Source organism: Engystomops pustulosus, chromosome 4, assembly GCF_040894005.1.
Source record: "Engystomops pustulosus chromosome 4, aEngPut4.maternal, whole genome shotgun sequence".
Classification (NCBI taxonomy): domain Eukaryota; kingdom Metazoa; phylum Chordata; class Amphibia; order Anura; family Leptodactylidae; genus Engystomops; species Engystomops pustulosus.
In genome coordinates, this window is record NC_092414.1 from 110500704 (window position 1) to 110521110 (window position 20407).

At 43.3% G+C, this 20407-nt stretch overlaps 1 protein-coding gene across 4 annotated transcripts in view; it reads left to right on the top strand.

The window, feature by feature from the left end:
* The window catches only part of IL17REL (interleukin 17 receptor E like), a 132167-nt gene that overhangs the window by 68328 nt on the left and 43432 nt on the right, over positions 1-20407 (top strand). For 3 of the 4 annotated variants that reach the window (XM_072150697.1, XM_072150699.1, XM_072150700.1), the window contains 2 exons: positions 1171-1233; positions 7874-8258. In XM_072150697.1, the coding sequence (XP_072006798.1) occupies positions 1171-1233; positions 7874-7983 (173 nt within the window). In that variant the 3' untranslated portion in view covers positions 7984-8258. Of the gene's footprint in view, positions 1-1170; positions 1234-7873; positions 8259-20407 lie in introns of those variants that run through there. The other variant, XM_072150698.1, reaches the window with a different exon arrangement.

Genomic DNA, 20407 nt, shown 5'->3' on the forward strand with positions numbered 1-20407 from the left:
AAGATTACTACTAGTATTTATAGTACTGATTGTTGTTTATTACAGAAAAACTTGACAGGTTTCACCTTTTGTAAAAGAACATGGTATTTTTTGTCATGCATTAAAGACCTAGCCCGGAGGAGATGCATAGCAAATGTTCTGTATGTAAATTACTACACAGATCAGTGCGTGTTTGCATGCCATGAAGGATTGAATCTGTTGTACAAAAATGACTGAAATATTTTCAGATCTTAAAAGTTGCTCAGTCAGTAGGATTTTAGTCACTGTGCACAACTGAATTGTTCTCTTACACAGTATCCCAAATGCAGGGGAATTCCCACTACTCTATTCATTTGTATTTCCCTAAGGGCTCCTTGACACACTTTTTTTTCTTGTTATTTACCCTTTTCTGCATATAGACTACATTATATATGATCTACATCATTCATCATCACAAAGACTCATTCCCAAAATATTCTTTAAATGGAGTTTCCAAGCACTTCAGCTACATTGACAGCTGATTAGTATGGGTCGTAACAATCGGGACAGAACAAGAAGAGGACATCACCATCTCTCATTCACTTCTTCAGAGTTGTGTCTGCAGTTCAGCCATCCAGCTAATATACCAAAGATGGAACAGTCCTCCTCTTGCTCCGTCCCTAGTTTTGGGATTTTCTGGAACCACTAGATGCAACTAATCGGCACAGTGCTGACTATTTCATCTCCAACAATGAAAACTAATGATCTTTCCTGGGGAGGATAGATTTATTAATCAGAAGGGTCTTATGGTAGTAATATGCAGAACATTTTACCTGTGTGTTTTCCATTTTACTTATTTTGATGGCTTCTCCATAGAATCCATAGGAAACCTGTGACCCTCCCTTATGAGCCTGTAGAAGAGCTCTTTTTTTATGTAGTGGCCAAGTTATGTTAAGTCCTATTTACTTCCCAATCACTAAAAACAGAAGAGCTTGTCCACTCTTCACATGCAAACTTTGTTTTTTATATATGCATTGGAAAACAAAGCCAATGCTTTGACATAACCATTAATTCATTCTTATGCATTTCAAAAAGTGAAAATTATCTAAAATGGGTTTTATACAGTACAACATACAATTGTTTTATCTTTTTTCTTCCTTAATTGTGTTTACGTTGCATGATTCCTTACAAGTTTCATTTATTTTTTTCCAGATATGCATCAAAAGAAAAAGAAAAGTTTACTGAAATCAAAAGCAAGGCACCTTACAAAAAATGGTGAGTGTAGGGCAGTTCTTACCTTGTGGGCATGATGGCCTGCCCAGATTTCTAATAAACTGTCATACACTTCTGGGGGTGTCATAACAATGATGCTGACACCATACAGTAAATAAAATTGAAAGCAAAAAACACATATAGACACCTCTTTAGCTACACAAAATGCTTGTTTTATTAAATGTCAGGGAGAGGGTATAACAATACTACATGTAAAAAACTAAAAACCATCAACAAATCTATCTCAGCACTAAATAAGGATCATAAAACCCACCAACGAACTAACAAATCTATTTGTTTATACATTGTGGGGCAGATTTACTTACCCGGTCCATTCGCGATCCAGCGGCGCATTCTCTGCGGAGGATTTGGGTCCGGCTGGGATTCACTAAAGTAGTTCCTTAGTCATGTCCACTACGATGTCCGATGTCCACTACGTGTTGCTGCTGCGCTGAAGTCCGTCGGAGTGCACTGAAGTTCACTGTCCTCCGCTGGGTGCAGGTAAGCGTGTGTCAAGCGACACTTTTTTTTTTTTTAATGCTGCGGTTTTTCCGTAACCGCCGGGTTTTTTTACGGCCACGTCCCCCGATTTCCATTGCATGCATGCTGGCACCGATACGCCACAATCCGATCGCGTGCACAAAAATCCCGGGGCAAACCAGGGAAAATCGGTGCAAATCGGAAATATTTGGATAACCCGTTGGAAAAACGCGATTCGGGCCCTTAGTAAATGACCCCCTGTATGTCCAAAAAATATGAAATACATATTTAATTTAAACAGATGTTCATGATACATGACCGTATTAATATAAGACTGGGAGGCAGTAAAGGTGGGCAAAGGACACCTACGCATTTTGTCATCACTCCTTTATCAAGGGTTAAAGTTTGAATAATTTTCTTGATTTTACTAACATTGCTTATCGTCACATATTTTTAGCATGCCATTTACCATTTATATCCTTATCAATTTTTTAAATAGTTCCTTTATAGTTCTTTATTTTGTACAGTTTATTGACACCATGGGGCACATGTATCATAGTTTGGTCTCTCTGAGGTGAATTTTAGAGACTTTTGGCAGCTAGTTTTTGCACCTTATGTATGATCCTGTCTTTTTACTTGTGATACATGTTCAGTTTTTCCTATCCTGGCAGGTGCAAGTTTTGGCTTCTTTTGAGACTTTTTGTTGAAAATGTCTCAAATCTACATGGACACAAGCCACGTGAGGGGTAATATACAGGAGAGGACACAAGCCTTGTGATGGGGTTATATACAGGAGAGGACACAAGCCACATGAGGGGGTTATATACAGGAGTGGACACTACTGTTAATTTGGGATTTAACATGTTTCATTTTTAATGCATTTTGAAACTAATTACAACAGCTGAGGAGAGGTGATTTGCCTTGTTTCATTACTTTTAACATTTGAATTTACAAAACGCATAGTAAACGCAATGTTAACACATGCATTAATGCAGCATTTATATTGTGTTTACAAATGTTAACAGTAATGAAATAAGGCAAATCACCTCCCCTCAGCTGTTGTAAATAGTCTCAAAATGCATTAAAAACGCAATTAAACCGCTACGTGTGCCCTCACCCTTAGAAGTAACCAATTAAAAAAAAAAAAAAAGCAAAAATGTAAGAATTTTGACGAAAGAGGTTACTGTGCAAAATGTTAAACAGATAAAGCATGTGAAATAATTCGATATTACATGTTAAAATCGGGTCCATGAAAAAAAAAACTTCCTCCTGCCCTGGACCAGGTGCAGATTTGCGCCTAAAAAGTTGCAAAAAAGGTTAAAAGTTGCACGGAATATCTGGAAAGTTAAGATACATACCATATTTTCTGGTCATGTTCGGCGATAGTAAATTACTGGAATATGATTGAAAATCTCCTGCAGGAAATCCTGGGAACCTGTGTCCCCTTGGATATATCTACTTAATTTACCTCCTAGAAACATCAGGGGATATGAGGTCGATGGAACAACTGACTGCCCAATTGAACAACAAATTGGATCCATTTAAATCTGTTTGGTCCCCATGGGACATCCACTGCATGACTAATAGTAAAGGCTCTTAGGCCGACTGCTCCGAGTCTCTGCTCAGACTTCTAAAAGTGTGTAGCTAATATGACAGGATTGTTGTTTAGTTTTTCCTTATATTTTTACATGGTTATAATGCTTATAACATCTATTATCTATTGTATTTTTCATTACACATGTCTATAGCATGTCTGGGCAGATGTTTGTGATTGTTAACGATAAAACTAAATAAATAAATAGTTGATAAAAAAAATATACATGAGGCACACTGCAAAAGGTGCAGACCGAGGTGCACTTGAAGAGCGCCCACAAAAGTCGCAAAAAAAAGCCGCTAGAACTAGAAAAGTTGCAAAAAAAGACTATTTGCCTAGCTGAAACTGTGATACATGTTCCCCCATATGCGGTCAAGTAACATTCATGCCACAGTGTGATCATATAAATAGCTGTGTGACTAGAAAAGTGCACCTCAGCAAAAGAGGTGTCATAGGCCTCTCCATTGGTTGTCAGGCGCTCTCGCTACCAGGCAAAACTACACTAGACTTTTGCACAAAAAAAACCTGCAAATAAATGTTCACAGGGCTGCGTATTAAATGATGTATTCCTGGGGGTGCTGTGTAGATATCTATGCATTCCTGGCAGGGGCGGACTGGGAATTTAAAATGGCCCTGGAAAAAACTGTAAAAGCGGCCCCATTTTATGGGCGGAGTCAAAACAAGTGGGTGTGGTGAGACAATGTGGTTGGTAGATGCTGGTACATATAGAATAACACATTTAATCCTGCCTTCCATATACAAAGAAAACTACTAAAATACTTTCTCCCATATACAAGCTAATTTCCATAACCCTGCCCCCTATGTACAAGAATATAACTACTATAATACTGCCCCCATGCACAAGAATATAACTACTATAAAACTAGATATACACACAGTAGAAAACATGAAAAAAAATCTGCATTTATAATATACAGCTACATAAAAAACACATGAGAGATCCATACCTATTGCATCCAGGGACATCAGGTGACGTATCCTCGGATTGTCACCGTTCCTTATCTTCTCCATTAGTTCCACCATCACCTTGTATCTTCCTCCAGGTACACAGCATTCCTGCAGAGTTTACTACACAGACATCTTATGTTCTGCACTTTCCCATTGTCCCTTAACTGTCCCTTCTTCTGCTACCACCAATACTGTGCCCCAAATACTGTAAGGCCGGTTCCACACTTGCGAGTGTGATGCAATGAACTGAACTCAGCATGTCAGTTCAGTCCCGGTGTGCAGCGTTCGGACCGTGCGTTCCGAGCAGCATGTGTTGCGAGTGTGATGCGAGTTCATCGCATCACACTCGCAAGTGTGGAACCGGCCTAATAGAGCCCCCTGAAATATTAGTACCACACAAATAGTGCCCCATAATGTAACATACTGTAATGGTAAGAAAAATGTATTTCTTCTTTCTCTCCTTTAACTCCCTTAACCCCCCCACCCCAGTATTGATAGAGCTCCTACTATGACCCAGGCTTAATAATGATGGTCCCAGCCTGCCCCAGTCATAACAATAATGCCCACAGACTGCCACAGACATAGAATTATTGGCCACAGTCTGCTCCAGACATAGAATTATTGGCCCCAATCTGCCCCAGACATAGAATTATTGGTCCCAATCTGCCCCATACACAGAATAATGCCCCGAGCCTGCCCGAGACATAGAATTAATAGCCCCAGCCCGCCCCAGACATATAATTAATAGGTCTAGCTGTCACGGGTGCTCCATGTTCTGGTGCCCGGCTGCATTCACCTCCCCTGGTTCCAGCGGTGTCCTCCGCAGCTCGGTGCGCACGTCCCCGTCTCCTAGGGAGCGTCTGCGCGTCGGCTCGCTGAGATTTAAAGGGCCAGTGTGCCAATAATTTGCGCTGGCCTGATTTAAATTCCTCTTCCTATTGCCCTTGCTGGATCTTCAAGTCTTCCCATGAAGATAAAGCTCTCCTGTGATTCCTGTGATTCCTGCGTTCCTGTGATTCCTGTGTGCCAGTCCGTTCCTGTGGTCCTACGTTCCTGTGTGCCAGTCCGTTCCTGTGGTCCTGCGTTCCTGTGTGCCAGTCCGTTCCAGTGGTCCTGCGTTCCTGTGTGCCAGTCCGTTCCTGTGGTCCTGCGTTCCTGTGTGCCAGTCCGTCCCTGTGGTCCTGCGTTCCTGTGTGCCAGCTCCTGAGATTTCTGACGTGAGTGGTGTCTCCTGTATTACTACATTGGCAGCCACTGCGGGCTAGTCGCACCTGTGGAATGACCTGGTGGAATCTCCGGTGGAACCCGGTCCTGGTGGAATCTCTGGTGAACACTGGGTTTCCACTTAGTCTCTGGTCCCAGGTCGGCTAGTACCACCTCCCGCTGTGGTCCAGAGGGTCCACAGACTCCCGGTCCTGACACTAGCCTGCCCCAGACATAGAATTAATAACCCCAGCCCGCCCCAGACATAGAATGAATAGCCCCAGCCTGCCCCAGACATAGACTTAATACACCCAACCAGCCCTAGCAATAAAATGAGCGCCCGCAACCATAAAGTGAATGCCTCTAGCCTGCCCCAGAAATAGAATTAATGTCCGCAGCCTGTCTTATTTATATAATGACTGCCTCATTTATAAAATTAATGCCTCCACTCTATAATGAAAAAACCCACCATAATACTCACCACTGCTTCTTTGGAGCAGGTTTCTTCCTGTCCTCGGTCTTCAATAGCTTGAAGCTCATATACCAAGCAAGCTGCGAAACTGCATGGTGGCCCGGAGACCTGACAGCTGATGTGGTACATGTCAGCGCTCCTCCACGCTACACAGGCTGCACAATGACGTCAATTGCGTGACCTGTGTAGCTGCGATTATAGACAGACGCAGAAGCAGAGGTGCTGCGCTGCGTCTATGTGCGCTAATTAATAGTACCTGCATCGACTGTACAATGCAGGTACAATACATTATCTGAGAAGTTGTAGGGAGGGAGTGTGGACCAGCCCCAGTCTGGCCCAAGACCAACCGGCCCACCGGGAAAATTCCCAGTGGGTACAATGGCCAGTCCGCCCCTGGCTAGGTATATATCTATGTATACCAGGGGAAGGGGGGGCTGTTTATTTATCAATGCATTCCTGGGGGTGGCAGTGTATATATCAATGTATACCGGGAGGGCTGTTTATATATCTATGGATTTCTGGGGTTGGCTGTGTATATATCTATGTATTCCTGGAAGGGGTTGGCTGTGTATATATCTATGTATTCCTGGGGAGGAGGGACTTTGTATATATCTATGTATTCCTGGGGAGGAGGGTCTGTGTATATATCAGAGGGCCGACTCCGGGTTTTAGTGGGCCCCTGGGCGACAGACCCTTAGTGGGCCCCTTCGTGGACCGCCCTCCAGTGGCCACACTGCCCCCCTCTCCTGCGGACACACTGACCCCCCTCCTTCCCCCTGCGGACACACTGATCCCCCCGCGGACACACTGACCCACCCCCTCCCCCTGCGGACACACTGACCCCCCGGCGGACACACTGACCCCCTCTCCCCCCCTGTTATACACACTGACCCCCATCTCCAGACACACTGACCCCCCCGGCGGACACACTGACCCCCTCCCTCCCCCGCCCTGTGGACACACTGACCCCCTCCCTCCCCCTGCGGACACACTGACCCCTGCCCTCCCCCTTGCGGATACACTGACCCCTTCCGGACACACTGAACTCCTCCTTCCCTCGTCCCCCTATGGACACACTGACCCCTCCATCCCCCCTCCCCCTGCGGGCACACTGACCCCTCCCCCTGCGGACACACTGACCCCCCCCGGCGGACACACTGACTCCCTCCCTCCCCCTGCAGACACACTGACTCCCTCCCCCTGCGGAAACACTGCCCCCCCGCCAGACACACTGACCCCCCTGGTGAACATACTGACCCTCTCCCTACCCCTCTCCCCCTGCGGACCTACTGACCCCCCCTCTGGGAAAAAAAACCCTCACCTTTCCTGGTTCTCCCGGAGCAGTGCCTGCAGCTGCCTTCTTTCTTCGGCCTGGACCTCCCGTACGCGCCGGCCCTGAAGCCGGCACACGTGATCCGATGACGTCATCATGTGCACCGGCTTCAGAGCTGTCGCATACCATGCGGAGCGCTGCTTCGTGGAACACTTCCCCCGGTTGGCCGGCTGCTGGCGCCGGGCCTGATATATCCATGTATTCCTGGATCGGGGGGGCTGTGTATATATCTATGCATTCCTAGATAGGGGGGCTGTGTATATATCTATGTATTCCTGGGGAGGGGGCTGTGTATATATCTATGTATTCCTGGGGGTGGCTGTGTATATATCTATGTATTTCTGGGAGGGGGGGGGCAGTGTATATTTCTATGTACTCCTGTGGGGCTTTGTATATATCTATGTATTCGTGGGTGGGGGCTGTGTATATTCCTATTTACTCCTGGGAGGCTTTTTATATATTTATGTATTCCTGGAGGTGGCTGTGCATATATCTATGTATTCTTGGGGGCATTATATATATCTATGTATTATTGGGGAGGCTTTGTTTATATCTATGTATTCTTATTATGGTATATATTTTTTTTTTGCAGAGTTTCATCAAAGAAAATGCAAAAAGAAAGGTTTATCAAAATCAAAACGGAGATGCCTCACAGAAACTGGTATTCAGCGTTTTGTATTGCGTTATTATGGGGTAGGGTAGGTCTAGGAAAAGATGTAAACCACAACATAATGCATCTTTATTTTTGCTTGCACTATATTTTGTATAAATAGAAAAAATAAAGGCAATGTCTATTAGAATTAGGAAAAAAATATCGACCAATCCAATTGTTTTCTATAGAGCAGAAAGATCAGAGGAGGATTGATAGCAGATCAGTGTGGGTTTCCCGATGGTGGCTCCCTACTGATCATACATTGATACTGAGGTTAGGCAATTAACAATAAATTGTTGGCAATATCTTTAAAAGTGAATAGGAAGACAAAAATAATTTGAATAAAACTATAATAACCTGATTACTAGTGGTTCATGAGCTGTGCTGTATCACTCCATTCAATCATTATAGAAATGTCAGAAAAAGCTGAGACAAATACTTGGTTAAATCTAGCTCAATCACAACCATGTTCATACGGCGCATGATTATGATTGCTATGAGCTGGTTGATTGGCTTCTCATGCCAAACCTGCCATGTTTGGTAAGGACCTGAATTTGGGAGATCAGGTTCACTATTGTGCACCATATGCACAGAATTGGGGATTACAAACTGTAAGTAATGTAAAACTGTAAGTAAAGTAAACAGCCCCCCAGTAAGTAATGTGCCCACACACAGCCCCCCAGTAAGTAATGTGCCCACACACAGCCCCCCAGTAAGTAATGTGCCCACACACAGCCCCCCAGTAAATAATGTCCCCACACAGCCCCCAGTAAGTATTGTGCCCACACAGTCCCCCAGTAAGTAATGTCCCCACACACAGCCCCCCAGTAAGTAATGTGCCATCACAGCCCCCAGTAAGTAATGTTCCCACACACAGCCCCCCAGGAAGTAATGTGCTCCACACAGCCCCCCAGTAAGTAATGTGCCCACACACAGCCCCCCAGTAAATAATGTCCCCACACAGCCCCCAGTAAGTAATGTGCCCACACACAGCCCCCAGTAAGTAATCTCCCCACACAGCCCCCCCAGTAAGTAATGTGCCCACACAGCCCCCCAGTAAGTAATGTGCCCACACAGCCCCCCCAGTAAGTAATGTGCCCACACAGCCCCCCAGTAAGTAATGTGCCCACACAGCCCCCCAGTAAGTAATGTCCCCACACAGCCCCCTGTAAGTAATGTCCCCACACACAGCACCCCAGTAAGTAATGTGCCTCACACACAGCCCCCCAGTAAGTAATGTCCCCACACACAGCCCCCCAGTAAGTAATGTGCCCACACACAGCCCCCCAGTAAGTAATGTGCCCACACACAGCACCCCCCAGTAAGTAATGTGCCCACACAGCCCCCCAGTAAGTAATGTAACCACACAGCCCCCCAGTAAGTAATGTGCTCACACTGCCCCCCAGTAAGTAATGTGCCCACACTAACCCCCCTTATTCTTCCCCTTCCCTATCATGTCTCCCCCCTTACCTCACAGATGCAGCACTCTCTCTCTCTCTGTGCACTGCTTTCCCCGGCAGGTCATGTGACCATGACATCATCACAGGTCCTTCAGCCTCTGTGACTATTATTCACCGGAGGCTGAGCTGCTGGGGAAAGCAGTGACAGCAAACGTTCTTATCGCGATCCGTGCAGGACACGGATCGTGTTGAGAGAGGGGAGGATGCCTGGGGAGATCCGGGGCACGGGCCAAAAGATCCGGGGCACGAGCCCCGGATCTTTTGACCTAGCGACGCCCCTGGTGTCAGGTGATCTTCTGGTATAAGAGGAGAGTCACATGTCCCGGCCCCATTACAGCCAGGTGAGAACTTGGGACATGCAGCATCAAGAGGTACAGTGAGGGATGTTTAGAGTTGTACTAATTTCACAGTTACTCCTCAGAGCAGATAGGGAAATAGGGAGAGAAGGCTGTGAGGAACTGATAGAAATAATTTCTGACCCCTCCCCTCTCCATAGTGATGCATGGCCGTAAACACGGGAAAAGATAGAGGATGCTCACGTCCCCACAACGGTTGTCTGAATGCAGCCTTAATATGAATATTAAACAAACAGAAAAAGAAGTCCACACACATTTGAGTTATGAAAATTAAAAATGTATGGTTCTCAGAATATGGCAAACCACACCATGCAAAAGAACAGTGTGGACATTTTTTTTGTTGTTTCCATTACTTCCCAGATAGGGTTAATAAAACTTTATTGTTAACTTTCATGTATTTCAGAATGAGACAGTTGAGAAAAATGACTCAACTTGCAAAATCAAGCCATCATATAGCTATATTACTGGAATAAGCATGTTATGGCTCTTGAAACTTGATAATGCACAGGAATAAATTGCTTAGTTATTAAGGCCTAAATTAGGGTTCAAAAACGAAATATTCAAGAAAACAAACTACATCAAAGATTTCCTTATATTGTAGTGATACTGTCAGATCATACAACTTAGTCATGTGATTTGCTTTGAAAATGTGCTGTAGTTATGACACAGAATAGAAATATGCAAAGCTAATGTTTAACCTTTACCTCTACCTTTACTTGACTAAATTAGTTATGCCTTACTTAGCGACAATGACTTTACCTGTGCTTATGACTCACACCTGTGGATATCCCTGATTTTGAAGAACATTACAAAGATCACGTTATTTCCAGATCATCAGGATTTTTCTGTTACATCACAAGGTGACTCATGGAAAATGTAAATGAACCATAATCTGACATTTGCAATGCTTTAGTCATGTTCTAATTATCTTTGTCTTCTGTGAACAGAGATTCAGGCATTTCATAAATCCTTTTTAGGGTACATTCTTGCATTTAAATGACTTTTCCATCTTTTAACCCCTTAGTGACCAAGATCATTTGCACCTAATGATCAAGGCTCATTTTCATAACCAGCATGTGTCACTTTATCCGGCTATAACTTTAGCATGCTTTACTTACCCAAGTGTTTGAGTTTGTTTTTCTGTTACATTTTGTACTTCAAAATAGTGGGAAATTTTGGTTGCTATATTTATCTTTTCTTTATGTAAAAATGTGAATTTGGGATCTGTATACCCCAAATAGCAGTTATTTTTTGTTGCAGAAGTGAATAGGAAGAAATCTGTGTAAAATCTACATAGTTTCTGTAGTGATTTCTGCTCCAATCCCAGGGTGTCAGTTTTGGGGGATCTGTATACCCCAAATTGCAGTTCTTTTTTGTTGCTGAAGTGAATAGGAAGAAATCTGTGTTAAATCCCCATAGTTTCTGGAGTGATTTCTGCTCCAATCCCAGGGTGTCCGTTTTGGGGGATCTGTATACCCCAAATAGCAGTTCTTTTTTGTTGCTGAAGTGAATAGGAAGAAATCAGTGTAAAATCCACATAGTTGCTGGAGTGATTTCTGCTCCTATCTCAGGGTGCCCATTTTGGGGGATCTGTATACCCCAAATTGCAGTTCTTTTTTGTTGCTGAAGTGAAAAGGAAGAAATCTGTGTAAAATCCACATACTTTCTGTAATAAGTTCTGCTCATATCCCAGGGTGTCCTTTTTGGGGGATCTGTATAACCCAAATAGCAGTTCTTTTTTGTTGCTGAAGTGAATAGGAAGAATTCTGTGTAAAATTTCTGGTAGATAAAGTAGATCTGTGTCAAATCAACATAGTTGAGTTACCAATAGTTGATTAACCAATATGTCACACAGAGAGGTGGCAGGTGGAGCAGGCACAGGTCGCAGCACAGTAAGGGACCATTGGGGCAGGGATGACTCTGTGAGGCCAGAACTGCCGTTGTCATTAACAGCCACAACTATGATTCTCTAAAAACCAAACACGAGCCCCCCCCCCCCCCCCAACATGTTTTTCCGGAGCACCAGCGTCATCAGGGGATCGGGGCTACTCGAATCATAGTTATGGCTGTTAATGAGTTGGGTCACTGCAGAGATCCACTATTCCAGACAATACTATTGAGTAGCTACTCATCCTGTGATATATACATATGAAAAATAGCAGCCCAACATGTGAAATCTTAAAACAGTTTAGTGTGATTATTTCATAATTTAATAAAAGTTAAGTTTTAGGCCTTACCAATAAGGCTTTTTTCTGTCTTAGAACAGTTTTGAAAATTTGAGTCCTACATGAGTCCGGTGGGGGCTGAACTGGAGGAGGCGGAGGGGGAGGAGGACATTGGAGCACAAGCAGTGTCTGGTGAAATCAGCAGTTTTTCCACTCAGGTGACAAGAAAGGAGGAGCAGGAGCATCCGGAGGAGGTAGAAGACGAGGCAGATGACCCAGAAGCACTGTGGCAGTATACAGTGGAGATGGAGGCCAGGGGTCCCTCAGAGTCACTTGGCAGATGGCCCGCAGCAAGCTGCTTTGCCTAACTAGTGACAGCTGAATAGTCAACATCCGGCATAGGGATGAGTTTTGGCTCTTCACCCCTTTTTTATTTTCAGTCCTGAAAATCTGTCAAATTCCTCTACCATCTCAACTGCAGTTGGAATTGTACAGGAGAATCATGTACAAATAAAGCTAGGTCATCCGCATATAAACAGATCTTATCATCCAGGCCCCCACAACCCCCTCCGGGTAACCTTGAATTCCCTCTTATTTTAATGGCGAGAGGTTCTATGTATATTGCGAATAATAAAGGTGACAATGGGCACCCTTGTCTGGTCCCTTGAGTGAGGTGAAATAATTCTGACTCATTATTACCTACTCGGGTTCTTGCTGTGGGAGCACTATACATACACTTCACTAGGTCATTAAACCGGTCTCCCAGTCCGAAGCTCCTCATTACTTCCCAAAGGAAGCTCCACTCCACCCTGTTAAACGCCTTTACAGCGTCCAATGACAGGATGGAGCGGAGCCCCCCCCTCTCCCAGATCGATGGCCGAGTACAACCTCTGAATACAATCTCCAGGACTTCTACCCGGTATAAACCAGTTTTGATCTCTTTGAATTATATTTTTAATAATCTTTGCAGTCTAATTGCAAGTACTTTGGAAAAGATCTTAATATCTGTATTTATCAATGAAATGGGGCAATATGATCCCACATCAACCAGATCTTTATCTTTCTTTGGGATTAAGACTATCTCTGCCATCGATCTCGAAACTCCACCCTCCTCTACTACCTCCTCCAAAACCTCTAGAAGTCTAGGGAGTAAAATCTCCTCAAATTGTTTATAGAAGCTAAAAGGAAAGCCGTCCGGGCCAGGTGAAGTATCTCTGCTAAAGGAATTCAAAGCAATTTTCATTTCTTGTAATGTAATAGGACCATTCAAAATTTGACTTTGGGTTTCTAAAATTCTAGGGAACTGTATCCCCCCCAGATATTTCTTAATCTCACTAATACCCAATGTCCCTTTAGACGGATATAACTCTTTGTAAAAATTCCTCACAGTCTGGACAATCTCTTCCTGTTCATTTGTCACTTTACCATCCTCTCACCTTATAGCCGTGATGAAATTCTTACCACCTCCTGAATTAACTTTGCTAGATATTTACTTGGTTTCCCACCTTCTATAAAATGGGTTTGGGAGTATAAAAAAAGGCTTTATGTTGGGCTTTTTGATTCAAATAATCCTTAAGGACCTGCGTGCATGACAAAACCCTATTTCTTCACTCCTCCGAATGTGTCTCGGCTCTCAACCATTTTGGACCCTCGCTACCGTTTAAAAATGGGTGACTTTTTTCCAGTTGCCAAGTGGGAGGTATAACTAATGTACAATAGAGAAATACTGAAAAGACAGTTGGCCACTGCCCTTGTGCGCCATTGGCCATCCTCTGTCATGTCTGACCAGGGGATTTCTGGCAGTGATCGCTCACGTACTATTGCCACGGCTGCTGTGGGGAGATGGGGGGGGGGGAGTAGGAGCAGTAGCAGCTCTATCAGCAGCAGCTTAAGTCTGGAGTCCTTAATGAGCAACTACCTTCACCCGCCTAGTGAGGAGGGTAGCCGCCACCAGCAGCAGCTGGACATGAGCAGACCCTGCACCAGCAGGTGGTGGCCTACTTGGACACAGCACTTTACCACCCCAGGTAGAGGATCCCCTGGACTACTGGTGAGCCAAACTTGATGGGTGGACGCAACTTGCAGAGTTTGCTGCAGAGAAGCTGTCCTGCCTGGCCAGTAGTGGGACATCAGAGCGGGTGTTCAGTGTGGCGGGGGCCATTGGGAATGAGAACCCACTTGTCCACCCGTAATGTGGAGAGACTGACGTTTGTCAAGATGAATCAGGCTTGGATCAGCCAGGATTTCAACACACTAATGCCTTATGCATCAGATTAGATCAGCCAAGACTCCTCCCCCAAACGTTGAGAAATGAGTCTGGATTCTAACTACCTGCCTCAGGCACTATTCTGATGCTGCCACCAGCCTTATGCCACCCGCTGCTGCCAGTTGCTCCATCTGCCTCCCACCATCTTTACCAGGGACTGTAATTGTCCGCCACCTCCACAATCTGTCATTGTGCCACTCTGTGGGCTCCTGCTGCTGCTGACGCCACCTCCACACTCTGTGATTGTACCACTCTGGGGCCTACCATGTTTCCACCACCTCCATAATTTGTCATTGCGCCACTCTGCGGCCTGCAATTTAGGCTTAAAGATAAAAAAGATTGCCGTGAACTTGGCATCTCTATTGACATACTTCCAGCTGTCAGGCTATTGGATAGTCTTTCTGACACAAATCCTAATTTGTCTGGTCAAGGTCCATTTACCGACCTTAAGAATAAAAGCACTAAAACTCCACCTGTAGGTGATGTCCTTTCTGGACACCATGGTCCATAAAAATACAGATGATACTTTGAGTGCAACCATCTATTGAAAACCCACAACTACAAATTCCATTCTCAAATCCAGCAAGCCCTTACGGACTGTACCTAAGAGCCCGCAGGAACTGCTCCACCCTACAGGAGTTCAATACCCAAGCTAGGGACCCTCGGATGCAACTCAGGAATATGGGATATCCTGACGTCATCCTAAGAGCTGCACATCGCCAAGTTCTTCAAGCAGATAGAAATGAACTCCTTGTCCCTAATCCAAGACCCCCTAAGAATCCTCAGATTAGGTTGACCCTGATCTGTCACCAGTCTTATCAGATAAACTTAGTATTAGGTAAGGAAGCGGGGCAGCATTAGAGATCATGTTATTCACAGCAATTATAAAAAAACAGATCTCCCTTCATCATGGCTGAATAGAGAAATCTATGGATGTTACCGATGCAGTGGCTGCATAGGTTTTAATGTCCTTCGTTGTACTAAAATCTTTCAGAGCAATGTGACTGGCACCCAATATACTATTCAACACTTTATTAACTGTCATTCTCAGGGTGTCATTTATCTCGCCCGATGCATCTGTGCACTCGAATACGTAGTAAAGACGATTTGAAAATTCAGCAGACGCATTAGTGCTCATCTGCGTGACACAACATATAGGAGAGACCCTCCAGTGGCCAGGCATGTCAACAATGAGCATAATGTTGACAAACAGGCCCATTCCTTTATAAGAATAGACCTTGTGAGACCACTAGCAAGAGGAAGCCAATGGGACCGTTTTATTCTATAATGCAAGACCAGGTAGATTTTTTTCCACCTTTAAACTGTATCCCCCACTAGCCTCAATGAACAATTGAGCTTCACATGTTTTCCATGAAATTCTTTTTGTTTAGATGATCACCCTTTGGTTATTATGAGTCGTTTACCCTCATCCTTAATTTCTTTAAATCTTTTATTTATTTTGTGTTTTGAACTTTAAAGCTATGCGCATTAGCCTTACTTTGTGTCCATACCAACAGCCAAATACTTCTTACTTACGTCATTTTGCGTTCCTTCAATATACCTTTAGGCTACTATAGGGGATATCGGTTATTTGGGACATTGTTATTACAGTTTGGCGCATTAGGGGTTAATGTGATTTCCACTTCTCATCCCCACTTTCCCTTCAGTATAACCCTCCCAAGGAGGTTTGGATTATCATATCTCCTCCTAGTTGTGTTATATGCGGCGCACCCTTAACACCCTTATGACGGCGGCTGCATGCGGCGCATGCACAGTTATTTCTTCTGGATTTGAGATGGAGCATTTCTTCTCCGCTTCCTTACGGATTCTTTATGCACGCGCACCTCTCTTTGGTCAGTGACGCCGCTCCATACTGTGTTGTATTTTAACGCCAGACTTGTAGTGCCGGAGCATCTTTCTTGTCGGTTTGGTATGGATGGTCTTCGGGTAAGTTCTGTGCGCAAGTAAAGGTGGGTTATGTTAGCTGCAGTGTGCTGAGAGTGGAGTCACACCCATGTCTTCAACTGTGTTCTTTATGCTCTATTTTGATAATGTAAAAAGAATAAAACAAAGTACATATTAATATATATCTACAATCAGCTCTGCTGTGCTAATGTCAAAATGAATTGCATCTGTGTCCTAAAAACAGATATACAATTCATTGCTTTGGCACTGACCCCTGATGTTTCAATGGGGAACTTCTCCCCTTGTTTTTCACAAATAAAGGTAATAAACATAATGCAAATGAGCCTGAGGGGCTCTGGGCTCAATTGAGACGCATGGAACTTGGAGCCCCTTAGGTTCATTTGCATAATTTTTAGAACATTTTTTTTTGTAAGAACAAGGTCCTAAGAAGCTAAAAGAAGAACAGAACCTGATAAAGGTGTTAGATTTATATTGAAGTAAATTTGAGGAGGAATCATTGCTGCAATTCTAGTAATGCTGCTGGTATTATTCTGTTTGTGTCCTAATATCGCCATCCAGTGGTAATAAAGCAAAAAGCAATAGTTTAAGACTATAGAGGATTTTAAAGCTCACCTAGGGCCAGATTGAGAACAAAAAGGAAAAAAAAACACTTCAAACTTCAAAAGTGGTGTGAAATGTAATCATCCTTCACCGCTGCATATTATGCTGTACACTCAACTAAAGCTACTGTGTTGTATTGCTGCAGGGATCCAGGGACTTTGATTTTGTACCTTTGATGGTACACACTTTCCGGGCAGTGCAGGGTGTACCAGATAATTGAAGACCGTTTGCACCCTGCGCATTCCTGAGACAAACTGCAGTTAGTCTTACTATTAATAAATCTGGCCCAATAACTCAGATTATAAGCCTACAGTGGGAAAAACATTGGTTACAGCCTCCCATCCCAATGAAATGTTGAGCAGCTTCCTCACACTCATTAAATGCCCTGTAGCCCCCCCACTCATTCAAAGCCCTGCAGCATGGACAAGTCTCTAACCACACTGCTACATAGGAACCAAGAGAGAGAGAAGAGGTGCTGCCGGGAGTGCCAGTGGTGAGTAATTCCTCCTGACGAAGCCGTTTGGCGAAATGCGCGTCGAAGTAATTACCGGGCGGAGGCTCCCCTACTGGTGACCGGCACATATCACTCATCCCTGCACCAAAAAGAAGGTAAAAACATTTACTCCATATTGAGCAACCATATAACAATAATAAGTGCAATAGCAAGGTATAGATACAACTACTATATGGCCGGGCAAACAATGATGCAATAACTACAGCTGGAAGTCTCCCTCGCCCAGTGTATAAGCTTTTTAACCTTCCTAACTTTTTTCTCATCTTTTTCTATGTTTTTTAATAAGTGTTTGTCTGTACTCACCTAAACTTTTCTCCATACAATTGATTGGCATCTTTTAAAAAAAGTGAAAATTTATATATTGCACTTTTGAAGTTTAATAAAGTATATATTTTTTAGTACTCTACTGCCATCTGGTGTCATCTAACTATAGGTGCAGTCGGTGAGACAAAATTGTGGTATAGAGCTCTCTGTACTAGTGGACATATATATGTCTAGAAGAGGATAACTCCTTGTTTTATATATTTTTCTATACTCTAATATATACAGTAAATAGATTTGCTGCCTATTTGTGATCCTGATGGGGCTGAAATATTTCTGGAAACACACATATTTTTTGGACTATAGGACAAACCTGTATTTCATTTACATTTTGTACAAACATTACCTATAATACCACTTTTTTACCTTCCAGCCATCTCAGATCTTGTGGGTTAGACCTGGATTTTGAGGTATATTTCGTATTGCAACTCTCCTCCGTATGCAGATGTTTGCTTGATTGTTGAGAGACCATTATATCTTATCTTCTTAGACTGTCTTATAACAGGTTCAGTGTCACAGGACTGGTGAGTGGGTTTATGCCCCTATTGGTGCCATTAACTTATGCGGCTGCCAATAACCCCCAGCATGTTACTAGAACTGAGCAGTGCTGGACCCACGAGATGGTCGGAGTAATAACAGTTTTTTAAAATATTTTACTGAACCATTTTCACCTTTTTTGTGTTTTTTTTTTTACATCAATGAAACATTCAAGAAATATCACTTGTTTTTTCTCAGAAATAATGTAATCTCCATTGATCAACATTTGATGGATTTTTTGTAAGGGGTGCACCATGCTACTAGAACAGTGTTTTACAAAATTATGTCAACATAAAACTTTTTAGAAAACAGCAATAACTGTAATACTGAGGAAGATTATAACTACATATATTTTTATAACTACATAACTACAAGGTTCCCATTAGTAGGAAGTGTACAGATCTTTCCTTTGAATAACTTCAGCACATCTGCAGCCACAGGACATCACTAGTCTCTCACATTGCTCTGGTGTGATTTTGGTCCACTCTTCCAGTCTTTTCCACAGTTCTATGACTGTTGTGGGTCATTTAATTTTTTTAAATATTTTTTGTTGAAATTAACTGCTTTATCCACTGTGACAGAAGGCATTGTCCTGCATGAAAATTGCTGGCTGGTTGAATGAAGAATGTAAGGAGGGAACGGTTTGATGTTGAAGAAGGTTCTAATACACATTTAGATTCACTCTGCCATTTAGCTGTATGAGAGGTTCGACTCCTGTTGCAGAAAATATTCCCCAAACCATGACACTTTCTTCACCACTTTTCACTGACTTCTTTACACACAAGCATAATGTTTCCCATTAGATCCAAATAAATTAAACCTGATTTCATCACTAAAATGGACTGTGGACCACTTCTCCTCTGTTCACAAAACATCCTTAGCAAAGGTGAAACTAGTCTTTTGATTCTTTCTGCGAATGTGAGGTTTAGTCATTGCATAGTGGGCTTTCAGTCCAAATGCCCTTAAACTTTATGACACTGTATGATGAGACAGATCATTACCCTTTTTAGTGCTGGACAGGCAAGCAATCGTTGAGACGATCACCAATGGATAATCTTTGCATTATCCTGTCCTCTCATGCATTTTTCTTTTGAGAGCAACCAACCTTGTGGTGGAACTTGAATACGTTTTTGATGTTACTATGCCTGATAGTGGCACCGATTTGGCCTTAATCTGGACAACTTGCTGCCGGAGGGTTTCAGTCACTTTGAAAGAGCACACCATGATTGCAAAGTAAGTGCAAACTGGAAAGTTAGGCAGTTAACTAGAAAGTTAGGCATTTAATTAGGGAAATTAGCACCTGGTGCCCCCTACACATGGCAGATTTTTGTCTGGTTCACCAGTGCATCAGTGTCTCTCACTTTCTCCTAGCTTTATCTTGAATAACTAATGAAATCACTGGAAGGCCCCACTATCAACTAACACCTCCCTAGTCCTGGTGACAAGCTTTCTTTAACATTTCCTCCATTTTTTAGATAAAGGATCATAAAAATCTCATGTGCTTGTATGACCAATATCTTAGTTATGGTCAGTTATGGAGTTATGATCCATCCCAGCCCAAGGCAAAATACATATTTGGAATCAGGATAGCCAGGGTAATGTATATATGTGTCTCAATCTAGCATCCTTGGACACAGAGATATTAATAGGTCTCAATGGGAGCATAGTAAATGGGTCATGTTTGGTCTCAATGTAATCCAGGGATTCATTTGGATCCAATGACACCAGAACCCTGACCCTATGACTTCCCATTGAGATGCTAAAACTCCAAGGTCCTGGATCTGATACAAGGAGGAGAGTTCCTAGAGCCCTCCTATGAGTGTGAAAGGATGTGTTTGCACCTAATATAATCAGGGAACCCCTTGTGACGATGGTTCTTCCCTGGCAGCTATTTTACCATCTAGGGCAGGAGAAATCATTGCATGCGTGCATTCATCTACATTGACCAGCACAAGGTAACTAATTCAGTGATGGCTTATACTTGTAGTCCTACACTTGTATTTGTACTCTGCTAAACTGTGTATATATCTATTGTGCGTACTGTTTTCCTAGTGTGCCCTTCAGGCGACTAAATATAAAATTTACCCTGCATTGTTCTTTTATCTTGATCTACAAAACCCCCATGGCTGTGTGTCAGTTATATACATACCACCAGGGGGGTTGACTTCTAACCTGTTATAGTCCCGTTCCGGACCGGGCTTATATCAAACGAGAAGGTGGTGGCCGCCTATTGTGCTGATAAGGTTCTGTTTCACTAAGGATAGTGAAAGGGGTCTTTCAGCCCTTCAGGGTTGTGAGCGAGCTTTGTGCCATACCAAAGTTGTATGGA